This window comes from Lates calcarifer, linkage group LG5 (genome assembly GCF_001640805.2).
Source record: "Lates calcarifer isolate ASB-BC8 linkage group LG5, TLL_Latcal_v3, whole genome shotgun sequence".
In the NCBI taxonomy this organism is placed as follows: Eukaryota; Metazoa; Chordata; class Actinopteri; family Centropomidae; genus Lates; species Lates calcarifer.
The window spans coordinates 7,831,069-7,845,887 of NC_066837.1; the positions used below are offsets into that span (position 1 = coordinate 7,831,069).

A 14,819-nucleotide genomic window follows, 5' to 3' on the forward strand; every position below is an offset into this window, starting at 1 on the left:
CTGGTTCTCACCTCGAGATGCAATGTAGCACTCATGGCAGCTCAGCAGCCCGTTACGAATCCTTACGTCAGTCCCTGCAGTGGCGTCACCCAGCTGCCCATCACACACCCCACACTGAACAGAGAAACAGTACAACAACTAACATTAATAAGGAAAGGAAATGTCACACATGTCTTCACATGGATAAATATGTCATACAAACACAGAGGATGGGGATTATCAAAAAGTACATTGACCACCTTTTTTATATATGTTAAATATATCTTACATCTACGTACATCCTCAAAACCCTCACACAGAAGCCAATTGCTGCTCCCATATGAAGTCAAATAAATTTTCCTAATTAATGTGCATGTGTGTACTAGAATAACATGGTACCTTGAAACACTGCATGTGGAAAAACAGTCCCAATGTATCGATGATCATGGCAGCTCCTTTTCCCAGAGGTTGAGAGCAACCAGAGCAGAGTCTCTTCCCACTAACACACCTACACACGGACACAGCAGTGTGAAAATGGACATTAATTCGGTTACCAGTCCTGATTCGCCACATTTAAACCTCCTAGTCTTTCACTATTACACTGTAGCCATCTTTACTTTTGGATTTGTTATTCTGTGTCATTACCTGCTGGGTGATGGAGGCTGTGGTGATGGTGAGGAGGGAGAGGACTGTTTGCCTGTTACAGCGTCATGTGATCCAGACCTGTGGTCAAAAAACAAGAAGTTTACTGGAGACCTTACATGAATATCCAAAACATCTGTAACATGACTGTAAAATGTTTCAGGTAAGTCAGATGATAACTGTATATACAAGAGAAGAAGCATGGGAAGAGAATAAAAATATGTAAAGGTTTATGTAAAAAACAAAATAAACCCTGCCTAACAAGTGAATGTGTTTGTGTGTCATCTATACAGTAGAATACTCCACTGTTCAAACCGTTGCCACATGGACATAAATTAATTTATTCATGCAGGGTTTCCGGCCATTTGTCCTTCATTAAAATCTTGGCATTCAATTCAATAAGAAAACATGGCTAACACGTTATGATGCGGGTACAAAACACATGCTTAAGTAATGCATAACTAATGTAAGCCACATGATGATTTAATACAAGAATTAATGCAGGCTGTATCACACAAAAGCATACCTTTTAACAACATGTGCCTGGTTTAGGCTGTGAGTTGCGGTCCAAAGAGGACGTCTTCCACAATTCCTGTTTCTTTGAGGGCTCACCATCACATGCAGAATCTACAAAAACACAGTAGTGGCATTAAACCTTATCACAGAAACTCTGAGGAATACACAGTTCAGCTGTACATGAACACATGCGGACACCTCCTGCATATCTATCTGTATTTCTGCATGAATCTCACCCTGGAAAAAATGCAGCTTTGATGAATGCTGGTCCTCATTCCCCACAGAGATTCTTTGGCCGTTTTGCTGAGGGGGGATATTTCTGTTCTCTGTCTTGTTGTTCTCTGGAGCTGTTGGAGTCGTCTCTGTCTGCTGGCTCAACAAGCCAGTGGGATTGAGGGGTGTTACAGTCTCCTCCAGAATCCGTCTCTCCTGGAAAGAGAGCAGACAAAATAAACACACAAAGATTGAGATATAAGATACATGCAACCAGGAAACCATGTGCTTTACTTAAGTGTGTCAGTCTGTGTGTGTTTGTACCTCCTCGTTGTGTTTTCGCTCCTCCTCCTCCACCTCTAGCTGTGCTTTTTCCCACTCCTTCTTTAGCTTCTCCTGTTCTCTCTGGTATTGCTCCTGCAGAGAAACACTGCACATGTTAAACACAGTATACACAAAAACACACACACACACATAACAAACACATAAAGACATATACAAACATCCAGAAAAGCCTGTGTCTTCTGTTTTCTGCTAAACATTCCCCGAGCCATGCACGTACACACCATTCCACCAGTGTACCTGTAGGAGACGCTCCTGCTCCTGCTGCCACCTTTCCAGGCGTTTACGCTCCTCATTGGGGTCCCAGACCCAGTGATTAACACGTTTAGCCAAGTTCAACATGGGGGTCTCAATCTACCCAGACCCGACCAACAAGGAAACAAACACACACACGCACACACATACATGTATACAGACCAAAAGGACAGAAAGAGAGGAAAGGTGAGAGGACAAGTCTGACTACAGCGACTACAGTGACTACTGGAGACGAAGGATCAGGACAGGGTCAAATTTAAGAATGAAGGAGAAACAGAAAAAAAAAGTCAAGCTGGAACTGCCACCAAGATACTCACAGACACACTGCTCTCCTCGAGTCCCTCTGTGGAAGAGAAAGACACAAAACACAGTTCAGAACTGCCTCACACTGTAAATGATACTTTACAGAAGTCTAAATTGCAGTTCTGTGAATTCTAAGTGATTGAAAAGACAGGAGCGAGCAGTTTTACCTGAGACAGTGGGGGAATATTCTTGCATGCTGCTGGGTGATGTAGGTGACTGGGGCATTTTTTCTTCCACTGGCGTTCCAAACAATCCTGTGGTGCCATTGACCTGAAAGTAGGATATTCAGCTAAATGAATAAAACATTCACTGGAAGCCAGATAACTGGAAATACACCTGTGTTTGTCATGTTTCTACTTAAATATTTAATGGACAATACTGGTGTTTATGGATGTTGTAGCCAATTTAGTCAAAATTACATAAGATTTAAATATCTGCTCAACATTTTTTAATGTGTTTTCCCTTCTCCTGACCCTCCAGACAGTCGCTTGTTTCTCTTTATGCAAATCCAATATTAAAATCAACCTGGGGAGACTCAAAACTTGCTTTGCATGGGCCATCCATCACAGTGAACCACTGAAGAGTGTTTTAGGTCATGTTTCCCCACTGTGAGTCTGCCCATTTTAAGACAATGTAGATGAAGTGCAACAAAACACTCTCACTCTCTTCTGGTATTTTAATCTAAGGGAGGTAAAAATGCAGCTAGCCTTGGATTTGTGCAATCACCATGTATGGTTGTGTTTAGTTCTGACTGTAATTGTGTAACTGTTTTTTAATTGCTTTTTTATTGCCTTATGCAATGTTTTATGTCTGTAATATTTCCCATCGCATTTATTGTTTTTAGAAGTACAAAGCACAAAAGGCAAATTTCCCAATAGGGACATTAAGTATATTTTATTCTCTTGATTTTCTATTTGTATTATCATTTTGTGGTGATGTAGATTTTTGCGGGGCGAGGGGACTCTGCATTGGAGTATTAATGTGCTTTCAAAACCAGAGTCAGCTGCTGAAATGCAAGCTTTCAAAAAGCAAAAGTAACTATATTGACAGTAGCCTTTTAATAATGTCCATGTCTGTGCATGGTTTGCCTCCAGGGTTTAATTTTCCTCCAACGCAGCTCATGAACAGAATGAATCAACAGCTGATTCTCATGTCTCAGGTGTCAAAGGTTTCCGTAAACACTTGAATGCTCCAGGATGGAAAATTCATGAAAACAATTCCCACTTTCATCTGTATTTCCGCACAGACAGTAAACACAACAGAATTATTGTTGAACACCTCTCGCAAGCTAGACTGAAGTCTCTGCAAGTGGTTTTTAAAGTGCGCAGAAAAAAAAACTGCAGTATCCTTTTGAAAATGGTCAGTAGGAATGTTGCAATTTGTAGTAAATGACTTACGTATGTGCAATTTGTAGTAAACGACTTACAAGAAACACAGGTATTGTTCTTTAACATGTCAACTGTTGTGTTACCTGTCCATTGCTCTGGATGTCCGGGTGATGAGGCTCCACAACAGTCTGCGTGAGCTCTGTGACAATAGTTGTTGTGATGACACAGTTTCGGCCTCCGATCAAGGAGCTGATGGCAGAGCCTGTGGAGGAGGTTGATTTCTCAGTCTGCGGAGGCAGCTGCTGCTCAGTTGTCTGCTGATCTTTCACAGCCTCCTCAGGGGGAACATCTTTCTCCGTCTGTTTAGAGGTGACGTCTTTAATCTCCTGTGGCGACGAGCGCTGAGGGGAGGCAGGTGTAGCGGAAACGGACGAATCCTCCGTCGCCTCTCCATTCACACGCACCAACCCATCCATCTGAGTGGGACACATACAACAAAGATCAGGATTTGAACCTTCAAGGTTCAAAGTTATATTTATTTAACCACATACTTATGGAAAGCAGTGCTGATTACAGAACATACGTAAATAAAATGAAATAAAACCATGGATTAAAAGAGCAAGAATGGTCTGCGACATGAGCAGCGATTGGAAATCAATCTGGGTACAAATATCCAACTGTATAAGTATACATATTTGTATTCATCTAATATGTACAAAGGAAGTGGGTCAGAGGCGTGACCTTGAATTACTTCTTGTCAATAGAAAAATAATGCACAACAACACTGGCTTCCTTTGGAGAAGCTCAAAGAGGCTTCTCTTTTGAGCTTCTCCTTTGGTGAAGCCCACTTCTGCTTTTTGAGAGAAGCTGATACTTGTTGCTACTGACAGCTGATCAGACATGTTACTCAATACACCTCCAAACTGCATGCAGAGAAATAACACAGCATCCATGTCACTGAGTGAGAAGTCAAAATGATACCTCCTATAAGAAACAATCCTTTAATTTAAGCATGAGGGCAGGCACTGAGGTGAAATGATGAAGTATCAGATGATGCTGACTGGTATGACTGTAACCTCACCTTGACAGGTTTGTGTCCAGACGGTGTGCTCCTGGGCTGGCAGTAGGGTTTGGCTGCCAGAAGGGGAACAGGTCTGGAGGGTACAGATGGAGACAAGGGGAGTGGGCGCACCGGCGGTGTCATGTGAGGCTGCACTGCTGCAATCTGAGGCGGTGTGTGCTTGGTCTGAGGCTGTTTGTCTCCTGTAATTGGCTGTTTCTGATGTGTGGTTGGTGACTCTGTCGGTGTGGACTGAGGTTCATTAAGTTCTAATGACTGAGGTGGTACAATTTCTGAGTTTGTGACCGAGGTGAGGGGACTGTTGGGTGTTGGGGAGCTGGTGGAGACACAAACTGATGCCTCTTGTTGAGCAGTTGTTTCCACCTCCATTGGTTCAGGTTCTGTTTCCCTTGGTTCTGTTATAACAGCTGGTTCTGGTTCGCGCAGAGGTTCTAATGTTTCAGAGTCATTAATGGGTGATGACGGTTTGTGCTCTTTGTCCACCTGCTTTAGGTCTGATTTGGGTTTTGCCATGGATCTGGGCAGTTTCAGGCTGTCCAGTGTTGCGTCACTAATGGTGAAGCGGAGAGCATAACGCTGCAAAACCATGGCTGCCTCCTCTGGAGTCGCTGCATTCCTGTAGGCTTCACACAACTCTGCCTCTCTGCGCTCCCTAGAAAGGAGGAGTAAGCAGAAAGACACAAAGCATTTGGTGTCTAGGTAGTGTTTTTATATTGTATGTATGTATTGTATGTATTAGTCTAAACAGTGCCTAAATATCACCCTTACTTCTCCTCCACGATCTCTTTGTAGGTCTTGATGCTTTTCCTCTTGTTGCCATCACCTCCCTCCTCCTTCATCCGTTTCTCCATCCTCTTCCTCTCCTCCTCCTTCTTGATCAGCTCCTGTGAGGCGCTGCGACGGCGATTCTTCCATCGAGCCAAGTCCTGTCACAGGTTCACAGTGTCAAATAACGGCAGCGTTAACGCAGGATATTGCTGTTATTTAAATATGCTTGTGGACAATAAATTTTCACCTCTATTATTCAAATGGATACAGCTATCTTACTCTATTTTTCTTTAATGTTATATGTTTCTTACATCTTGCCAGTGGTCCTCCTCTTCCCGAAAGCTGCTGTACTGCTCGTGCATGCGCTCGTGTCGTGATTGGCTCAGTGGTGGTAAGTGTCCCACTTCTTCTTCATTAAGCATGTCACCCATACTCACACTCCTGGACAGGAAATAGACACAATAATCTTGTATAAATTACTTGACCCAACAACATGCTCACTCTGTCCAACTTGGCTATGGAAAACAGCAAATATTTACTTTGGTGACCTCAGTGTGTATTTTCAACACAAAGTTTCACACAAGTTATAAACGCAATTTAAAAAAAACCAAAAAACATTCAACATCAAAAAAGAGCAGTGTGGGAAAAAAATCTGCCCCCGTCTCAAAATAAATAGATGACACAATCACAGATGGTCTGCCATAATTGCAACCTTTTTGCTACAAAATATGAACACACAGGAACACATACACAACCAATAACAGTCCACTAAACATACAAATTACATTATCGTTCTTAATGTCCTCTTTTCTGTATATGGTAGATTTATATTAGTTGCGTATGTGTTGCCCTACACCTCAATACAGACAAAAATATGATACTGTCCTATAACTAATCACAAAGTAACTTAACAAGCAGCTGAGCAAATTAATAAACTATAACTACCAAGCCAAACAAATACATTCAACTTAATAGTAGTGGGTTAGTTGAGTAGTTCATATCAGCCTATGTATCTTTAATTAAAAAAACAAAAAAAACAAGCAAAAATTGCATAACAGAATTCAGTGGTGGAAAGTAACTAAGTACATTTACTGCACTGCACATACAGTAAAAAATATTACTCTGACTTCATTGATCTCTGGGGGGAAATTCACAAACTACTTAGCAGTATATGAAGTAATTAAAAGTTCCACATTTACCCAGCTGTATGTTTACAGTAGTATATAATTTTTTTAATATACAATTTGGAATGCAGGACTTTTACCTGTAACAGAGTATTTTTACATTGTTATATCGCTTCTTTTACTTAAGTAAAAGATTCTTCCACCACTGACAGATTTACATTAAAAATAAAACTTAAAGCAAAATAAGAAAAATAACAAGTTGGATGTCAGTAGTAAGTAATAACTATAATGTTATTGTGTTGCATGTTAATACATTTTTGGCATGTACTCTTGAAATCTGAAATCGTGCACTGATTGTATATGTTGTTATCATGCAGAGGCTCTTCCAGGTTCACGCTGAAAGACTTACTCTGTGTCCTCAGACATAAAAGCAACTCGCCGGCTCATCCTAAAACAATAACAGAATAAAATGAATGAGAGGAAAGAGCAGGTGAGGGAAAGCGGAACATGGTGCTGTAGTCACATCTCAAAGGAAGACGTCAATTAAACATTTCCATCATTGCAGTAAAAACTCTAACAGACAGTAATTGTTTGGTTCTCGTTCACATCCATTCACAGATGTGGTAAATATGTGAAATAAAAACAGAAGTGAAGACATATTCAAAAAGCTTCAACGGGCATCTCACATCATTGGAGGTAGATCGTCCTCTAGCCAGAACGGTTTCTTTCGTGGTTGTTCATTCACATCCTTTTTTCTCTCTTCCTCTCTTTCCTCAACTCTCTCCTCCACACTCTGCTTCTCCAACTTTGCTTCCATTTTGCAAATGTGGGCAGAAGCAGGACCGGGTGGAGGGGTGAGTGATGGAGAAGCGAGAGGTTCGGCCACATCCGTGACAGCAGTGTTAGGGGCTGTCATGTCCCTCTGTTGCTTTCCATCCTCCTCCTCCTGCCTCTCCCTCAGTGCTGCACACTTTTGGCTGGTTGGAAGTGCGGGGGGTGGGGCCTGAGGTTCTGCTGCTACGGTAACAATGCTGCTAAAATCCAGTGACAAGGCCGAGATTACCAAGAATCACATCTTAAAAGGTAAATCAAGACGTCATCACAGGCAAGAGAAGACTGAAGCTAAGCTGTGCTTCTGACCACACCCCAGTAGTGAAGTACTGTGAGATAACTGAGTGGGGAGTGGTCAGAAAAGTAATTTCACCCAAATTACAAAAAAAAGTTTTCTCACTCACACATATATATGTCTCTGGCTAGATAACATTAGAGGTAAGGTAAGAAATATGTTTTTCAGTTTTATTTTACAGGTCCATGAACTCCTTGGGAGTTTAAGAGCTAAGTAATTTGGTACTAAATATAGGAAATATAGAGAAGCTAGAGTCTGTATTCATGACACAGTGGCTCAGCTCAACATGCAAAAATGTGAAATATATTCAGGTTAACATATGCGGAGAATAATCAATTCAAGTCCAGTAATAAATGAATTATAGTTCTTTTAAAAAAATCTATTTCCCTTCTTTCCACAAAACCTACTAGGCAATTATTAGGTAATTTCAGACTTGTTTACATTTTTTTTTGTGTGTGTGTAATTTGGGTGAACCAGCCCTTTAAGAGTTTCAAACACTAAAGCAGCAACAGTTTCTGTCCCCATGTAACTCAGCAGTGATTTACACTTCGAATACAAAGATAACTCAGCTGAAACTGAGCAATCAAAGTGATGCCAAACAAACTAAAAGGCCAGACGAGTCCTAAAGCAAGCACAAACTGAGCCAAGCCATGTGAGGAACAGAGCTGCAAGAATCTGACCACGACGACAAATCAAATCCACCATTCCTTTGATATACAAATAACGCAAGTGAAACCACATCAGACGTGCAGCTGCAGGCACTCAAACATGCTGGAACCCAAACAACGACACCACTAAGTCAGGATCTAAATCATCAACAGAGATTTATTAATGTTAGTATTGCAGCTCATAAAACTTGCGAACATGATTAAACCATCATCTTTGGCCGTAAAATATGCTTTGTTAGCTAGCTAGTAGTTGACCAACACCACAATCCCATCATCACTCAGACACAGTAAATACCTTTCACTAGTCATCTTCTCTGTGAGCTTAGGTCTGCTGTGTAGCTGCTTCATTGCAGACACTGGGCTGACATTGTATTTGACTGATCCAGGTACAGGCAGAAACTGGTTAAAGAACTGATTTGTTCTGGCAGCAACTGGTTTTTGGTAAGATCCGGTCCTTCGTGCCATCATATCGTCCTTCTCCAGGTCAGGTGCAGGCTCATTTTCGTCATACTCGTCCTCATCGTCATCATATTCGCGTTCACTGTGAGATGTTGATCGGATCACTGTCGTGTCAGGCTGCTGTTGAGGTGTTTCCATGCGAACACTGGGTTGCTGTTGCTCCACTCTATGAGAGAAACTCCTATAATTGAAATAACTAAACATCAAGTTGGAGAATGTCTTTGAGGATGCAAACCACACCGAGCTTGTTAGTGTCCTCTGCACACTGTTAGACACAGTCCAACACAAATCACAGCCCACCTGACGTTCAGTTTCTTGTTTCTGTCTGAATGCACTTCCTTTTTGTTCCTCGGAGCAGCATCAGTGGTGTCCTCTCCCTGTGTGCAGCGTTTAGAGGCGGGCAGAGGCAGGAAACGGTTGTAAGTCACTGTAGCGGCGCTTTGTTTATGGAAAACACCTGTCCTCCTTGCCATCATATCGTCTTTTTGAAGATCTGGAATCCTCTCCTCTTCCTCCTCGTCCTCCTCCTCTGTTCTCCTTTCGTACTGAGCCAGACGAGCATCCAGCTCAGCAGGAGTAAGAGCGGCCACAGGGGTCAAGGGTGGGAGGTCAGCAGAGGGAGGGGTAGCATGACTGAGGTCAGCTCCATCAACCTGGCTGTGAGAGCATTGCATAAAGCTCTAACTACAGCAGTAAAGATGGATAATCTACAGTATACCCAAACTTGTAACTATAGCCTTGAAATTCAGGCATGTACATGCAGAAAAACCACGTATGGTCACTCGGAATTCAGAATACAGATTATATTTTCAGTGTGATCAGAACAAACTAAGTGTTAGAAAAGAAAACATGCAAAAGTCTATGACGAGATGTTGAGCCACACTTTGACCATCCTGTGATGACCTTCTCCTATAAAGTGGTCTGCCTGGTAATTCACTTAAAATATATCAAAAACATACATTAGAATGATTCAATGATTCACTGGCTTATTTTTCACATACACAAGCAATGCAAGGTGGTATGCTTCTAAGGCTGTGCTTAAAGACTAATGTAATAAAAAATAATAATAAATACGTCACAATTTTAAAGTAGTCAGTCAAATGTAAGGAGTAAACAGATTGTGTATTATCTTAGCAGAAAAACATGTAAATAAATAATTCCAGAGACGCATGATATGTGCATTTGCTATAGATCGAGTCAATTTATCACACATATAGTGGTATGTTCACTGGTGAATAATAACAAGAAACTGTAGTATCTGAAATGTTTTTTAAAGCAAGAGGTCCTAAATAAAGCTCCTAATTATCCATATATTATATTATAAATAGCTTATCACAGCAAGGTATACATGCATGTGTCTGTGTTTGAGTGAGTGTGTGTTTACCTTTGTTTCTTATTAAAACTACAAGCAAATCACCACAGTGCAGAGAGGTGCATCCAAACTACCTGATTTACTAATTCAAATAGGCTTAAAATGTACTGTGTGACATTTCCCAATATGACACTGGCAAGCAATTAAATGACACCAATTACTAAGTAATGCAATACTAAAGGATCTATTTATTCCTCAATGCAGTCCATACTAATGCAGGTGACTCTGGATTCAAGCCACTGTAGCCTAAAGTTGTCTTGTATTTGGCCCTGTCCATACCTGCGTTCCCGCTCTGAAAGCTGGGAGCCCAGGCGAATGGTAGGCATGGCTACAGTTGCCTTGGAAAGGAGTCGTCTTAGCAACTCTGTCTCCTCCCCTTCATTTGACGTGACTGTGTCTATTGGCTGCTCGATCTCAGTCACACCCCCAAAGGTCACAACTTTGCTGTGACCTCGTCCAGCCTTTGCTGATCCGCTGAAAGGACTTCCATAATTTTTCTCCAGACAAGCCTGACACACAGGTGCCGGGCTAGCCTCACTGTAGATATAACAACCTCACAAGTGAAGACACACACAAACACACACACGCACACACAACACCAGCCAGCAAAAGAGCAGGGGGGAAAAGAAGCAGAGTGGAAAAAGAAATCATGAGCAACTAGAGACAAAGGATCAGACTGTGAAGACAAAGGAAGGATGAGGTGGAAATGATGAATCAGACAGGAAGTGTGGATGGACAGAAGAGGACAAAAGCATGGGTTTGTGTATTTAAACCACTTCAACACACATGTACATTCACATATATATGCCAAGCTTTTTATCCACTCTAGTAGGTAGCCACATTTTCCCGCTAACTGCTGCTCCTCTGGGAACACAAAAAACTCTTTATCCTATCTAATGACATCAGCACAGACAGAGAGAAAAACAAAGCCGAAGCAGTGCTCGCAGCCAACAGTCGCCTCTTTTCTTTTTTGGTCACACACACATAGAGTCTCATACACACTGGCCAATTCCCTACTCTGTTTCAATGCCTGTCAAAGAAGACTGAAGAGGACTGAAGTGCACAATAATGAGGAGAATAAACAAGCAGATGAGAACATGGGGAGAACAGAGACAAGGAGAGAATGGAAACCAAGCCAAGGCGGATAAAAAGCTGCTTACAACAGGAGACGAGATTTAAGACAGAAAAGAGTGGAAACTGAGGGAATACTAACTTTAGATGCTGGATGGTGTCTTTTAAGGTATTTTTTGAAATATTTCTGATTGTGTTTCTAACAATAAAAGATTGTTGGAGAAGGACTATAGTGACATGACCTTTAATCTGGCCCAAGCAAACTTTATTTACTTTACAAATGACTATCTACATTATGGATAAACCTGATGATTTTTTTTTTCAAAGAGACATCTTTAAATTGATTGTTTTGTCACCTTCGAGAAGCCGTAACAAATTAATGGGCATTTTTGCTTAATTAATGATTCAAAGTAATAGTTTAACAGTTTGGGAAATACCCCTATTTGCTCACTTGCTGAGAGTTAAATAAGAAAATCTATACCACTATCATGTCTTAACAGAAAATATGAGGCAACAGCCATCAGCTGGTTAGCTTTAACCAATTATTAATTATCTTTCTTTTCCTAAATCTGAGTCATATAAACAAAGATTTTAGTGTTTTGCTCTGTCTTGAGCCCCTGTTAAATACAAAGATATTGGAATATTAAAAATGGCTGACAGAGATAGATTCACTAGGCTTTGAGCTTTCAAGCAAATACATATTTTGTGCAGGTTTAGTAAGGATTCAGCTGGATGACATTCGAAATAAGGTATTAAATCCCCACTTATATTCAAGCTGCTGTATGTTTAAGGTTTCAAGAATATCTCTTATGTAAGTTTGCGTGGTTACATCTCTGCAGATTTATTACACTCCTCTTCCTACAATGACTTGATCAAGACTGGAACAAAAACTAGAAGCAAATCCAGTCACACACACACACACACTGCACATTCTTTCATCGGCTTTGATACACACAGTCAATAACAAACCACACACTTGACATACAGCAGCATCTAAGTGCTTTGTACTGCATGTGTGCTGAAACAGAGAGTGTGTGTTGGGCACCTGGGTTCAGTCATCTTGAGTCTCTCCCACTTCTTCATATCTGCCTGGCTCATGGAGGCAGAAACAAAGCTCACCGGTCCGTCCCTGTGAGGGAGGGGCCTACTCTGAGCCCGCCTACGAGCCAGGTCATCCTTCTGCTTGTTAGGCATGGCCTTAACCTTTCCCTCTTCTCCCTCTTCCTCCTCATCCTCCTCTTCCTTGTGGCGAGGGGCGGAGTTTAGGAAGGGGTTGTCTCTGCGTGTAATGATGTCAGGGAATGCTTGCTTGTCACTGTCCAATCACAAGGCCAGTACAGTGGCATCACATGGCACATGTTACACATCAAAGTGGAGCACACACATCAAATCACAAGTGATCACAACACCCAGAGAAAGAAAGAGCAGGACAATGGGAAAGAATATTTAGAAGAGAGTTTGAGGAAATGGAAGAAAATAGGCAAATTCACACACAGACACACACAAACATACACAGCTAACCTGATCTCCTTCTCCTGCAGTGTTTGCTGTGAGGCCCGTCTAATGCCCTCCCAGCGCTCTCTGTCTTTGTTGCTACACACAGGCGGAGGGACAAACTGGTGCACTGTGCGAACAACGGGGCCGCGATGAGCTCGTCTGGATGCCAGGTCGTCTCTATGAATGTCTGGAACTTTCTGCGCCACTGTTTCCTCCTCCCCATCAGAGGAAGAATCCCAGGCAGATTTCTGAGAGCTCAAAAAGTCATTATCACGACGAAGGATGATGCTCGGGGACGGTGACCTCACTTCCTGTTCCTCCATTGCAGGAGGGCTGGAGTTTGAGATGGGATGACGTGAGCATGGTCATTTCAGAGATGATTAAAAATCCATCCTACCACATTGCGAGCAATGGTAGTGACGTGCAAAATTCGGACTCAGCATGTGCTTACAAATATTGTTAGCAGGTCCTGTTGGGTCCTGGTTAGTTGACGTTTGCTGTCAAACATATCATAACATGCTTCAGAAAACAAGGATTTCACACATCAACCCAAAAGCAGTCGCTCAATCAGGTAGCATTCCCCGTCCACTGAAACCTCTATTCCATCATAAGCACCTTACATGATTTAAATCAACTTCTCTCATGCGTCTCTCTCGCCCAACTCCAATAAAGAACCAGCAGTTAGTTATCAGTCACCCCACAAATCACTATCCTATCACACAAAGCTCATCACAAAGCAACCAGACTGTTGAAACAAGATAAGACACAGCACCAGCCCCAAAACAAACCACAGGCAAAATTACCATCACAGCTTTTCGTTAGTCAACATGACCAAAACTGTTGAACCACAACGACAGCAGCAGATCTCATGCCCGTCCTCTCTGACCTGCTGTAGCGAACAGCAGCAGGCAGGACTTTAATTCCTGCCTTCTCCAACTTCTGCAGCCTCCTTTGCTCCAACACCTCCCGGGTCACCTTCTCCTCTTCCTGTTTTGACTTTTCCCCATTGTTCTCAAGAGCCCAAGTTACAGTCTTAGGAGTTTTGTGGTGCAGTTCAGTTCTTTTGCCCTGCTCTGGAGTGGCTTGAGGGCGACTGGGGGACAGTGCGTAATGGCAGGGAAAGATTAGGGATGATGGAAGTTTGTGGGTCTGTATATCCGTATGTGTTTTCCTTTTTTCTGCTCAGATTTCTTGTGCTGCTCTTAATACCATACATTTCATTTACATTAGAATTATCTACTATATTAACGTGTGAGCTGTTACCTCCGCTGCTCTCCCTCCTCTGTGTGTGGTTTTCGTCGTGGAGTGGGGATGTAGGAGCTGGCGTTGGCTCGGTTTGGAAGAAACTGGTTGAAGGGGATGGAGCTTCTTGCTTCACTGCTGGCAGTTCGCCTGGCCAACATGTCATCCTTCCGCACATCTGGCTTCCTGCCTGGGGCATCAGCCTCAGAGTCGCTGCCTCGCCCTGGGCAGCAAAGAGAGATGAAGCATAAAAGAGAGTAAGGTTAGAAAGTATGTCAGGACTTTGAGGAACTATTAATTGGCTCTTGCATAATAACCCTGGCAAACACTATGCAATTGTCAAGACATATGGCTCTAAGTTGTTTTTCCACCAAAAGTTCATAGTTTCTTCTGTGCCATTTCCAACTTACTGTGTGTTTGTAAAAGCAAACACTGCTATGATTTTGCCTCATGTATCTTTAGTTTCTAAACACTGATTAAACACCCGTTATTATAAAAACCAGTTAACACCCGTGGTATTTGCCTCTTTTTACCTTTGGAAATTAAAGGATGAAAGATAGAGTAGCAGAAGAACAGACAACAAAGGCAAAGAGTGACATAAATACCTTAACTGTCCATTATAAACATCCATCCAGCTTACTGTTTACTTTCAGTTTTACCTCCAAATAAAGTGGTTTACATTATTTGGCTATACTTTTGGCTTGTTTGCAACCTGTGTGGTGATCTGGCCAGCTGCATTTCTTACCCAAACAGGATTTGTCTGCAAATCTCAGCAATTATTTTGATGAGTACAGTGTCAATAAAACTGACAGAGATACTAAAACCAAAACTGT

General features: G+C 42.0%; 1 protein-coding gene across 1 annotated transcript in view; it reads right to left on the bottom strand.

Moving 5' to 3' along the window:
• Positions 1-14,819, bottom strand: part of LOC108893088 (LIM and calponin homology domains-containing protein 1-like) — a 28,654-nt gene that overhangs the window by 1,849 nt on the left and 11,986 nt on the right. Inside the window, 23 exon segments of the mRNA XM_018690904.2 lie at positions 12-114; positions 379-487; positions 625-702; positions 1,148-1,173; positions 1,175-1,248; positions 1,374-1,566; positions 1,675-1,767; positions 1,933-2,046; positions 2,265-2,290; positions 2,418-2,520; positions 3,722-4,054; positions 4,660-5,311; positions 5,428-5,585; positions 5,739-5,868; positions 6,961-6,999; positions 7,238-7,585; positions 8,641-8,985; positions 9,105-9,461; positions 10,456-10,713; positions 12,293-12,562; positions 12,769-13,077; positions 13,631-13,837; positions 14,008-14,209. Of these exon segments, the coding sequence (XP_018546420.1) occupies positions 12-114; positions 379-487; positions 625-702; positions 1,148-1,173; positions 1,175-1,248; positions 1,374-1,566; positions 1,675-1,767; positions 1,933-2,046; positions 2,265-2,290; positions 2,418-2,520; positions 3,722-4,054; positions 4,660-5,311; positions 5,428-5,585; positions 5,739-5,868; positions 6,961-6,999; positions 7,238-7,585; positions 8,641-8,985; positions 9,105-9,461; positions 10,456-10,713; positions 12,293-12,562; positions 12,769-13,077; positions 13,631-13,837; positions 14,008-14,209 (4,527 nt within the window).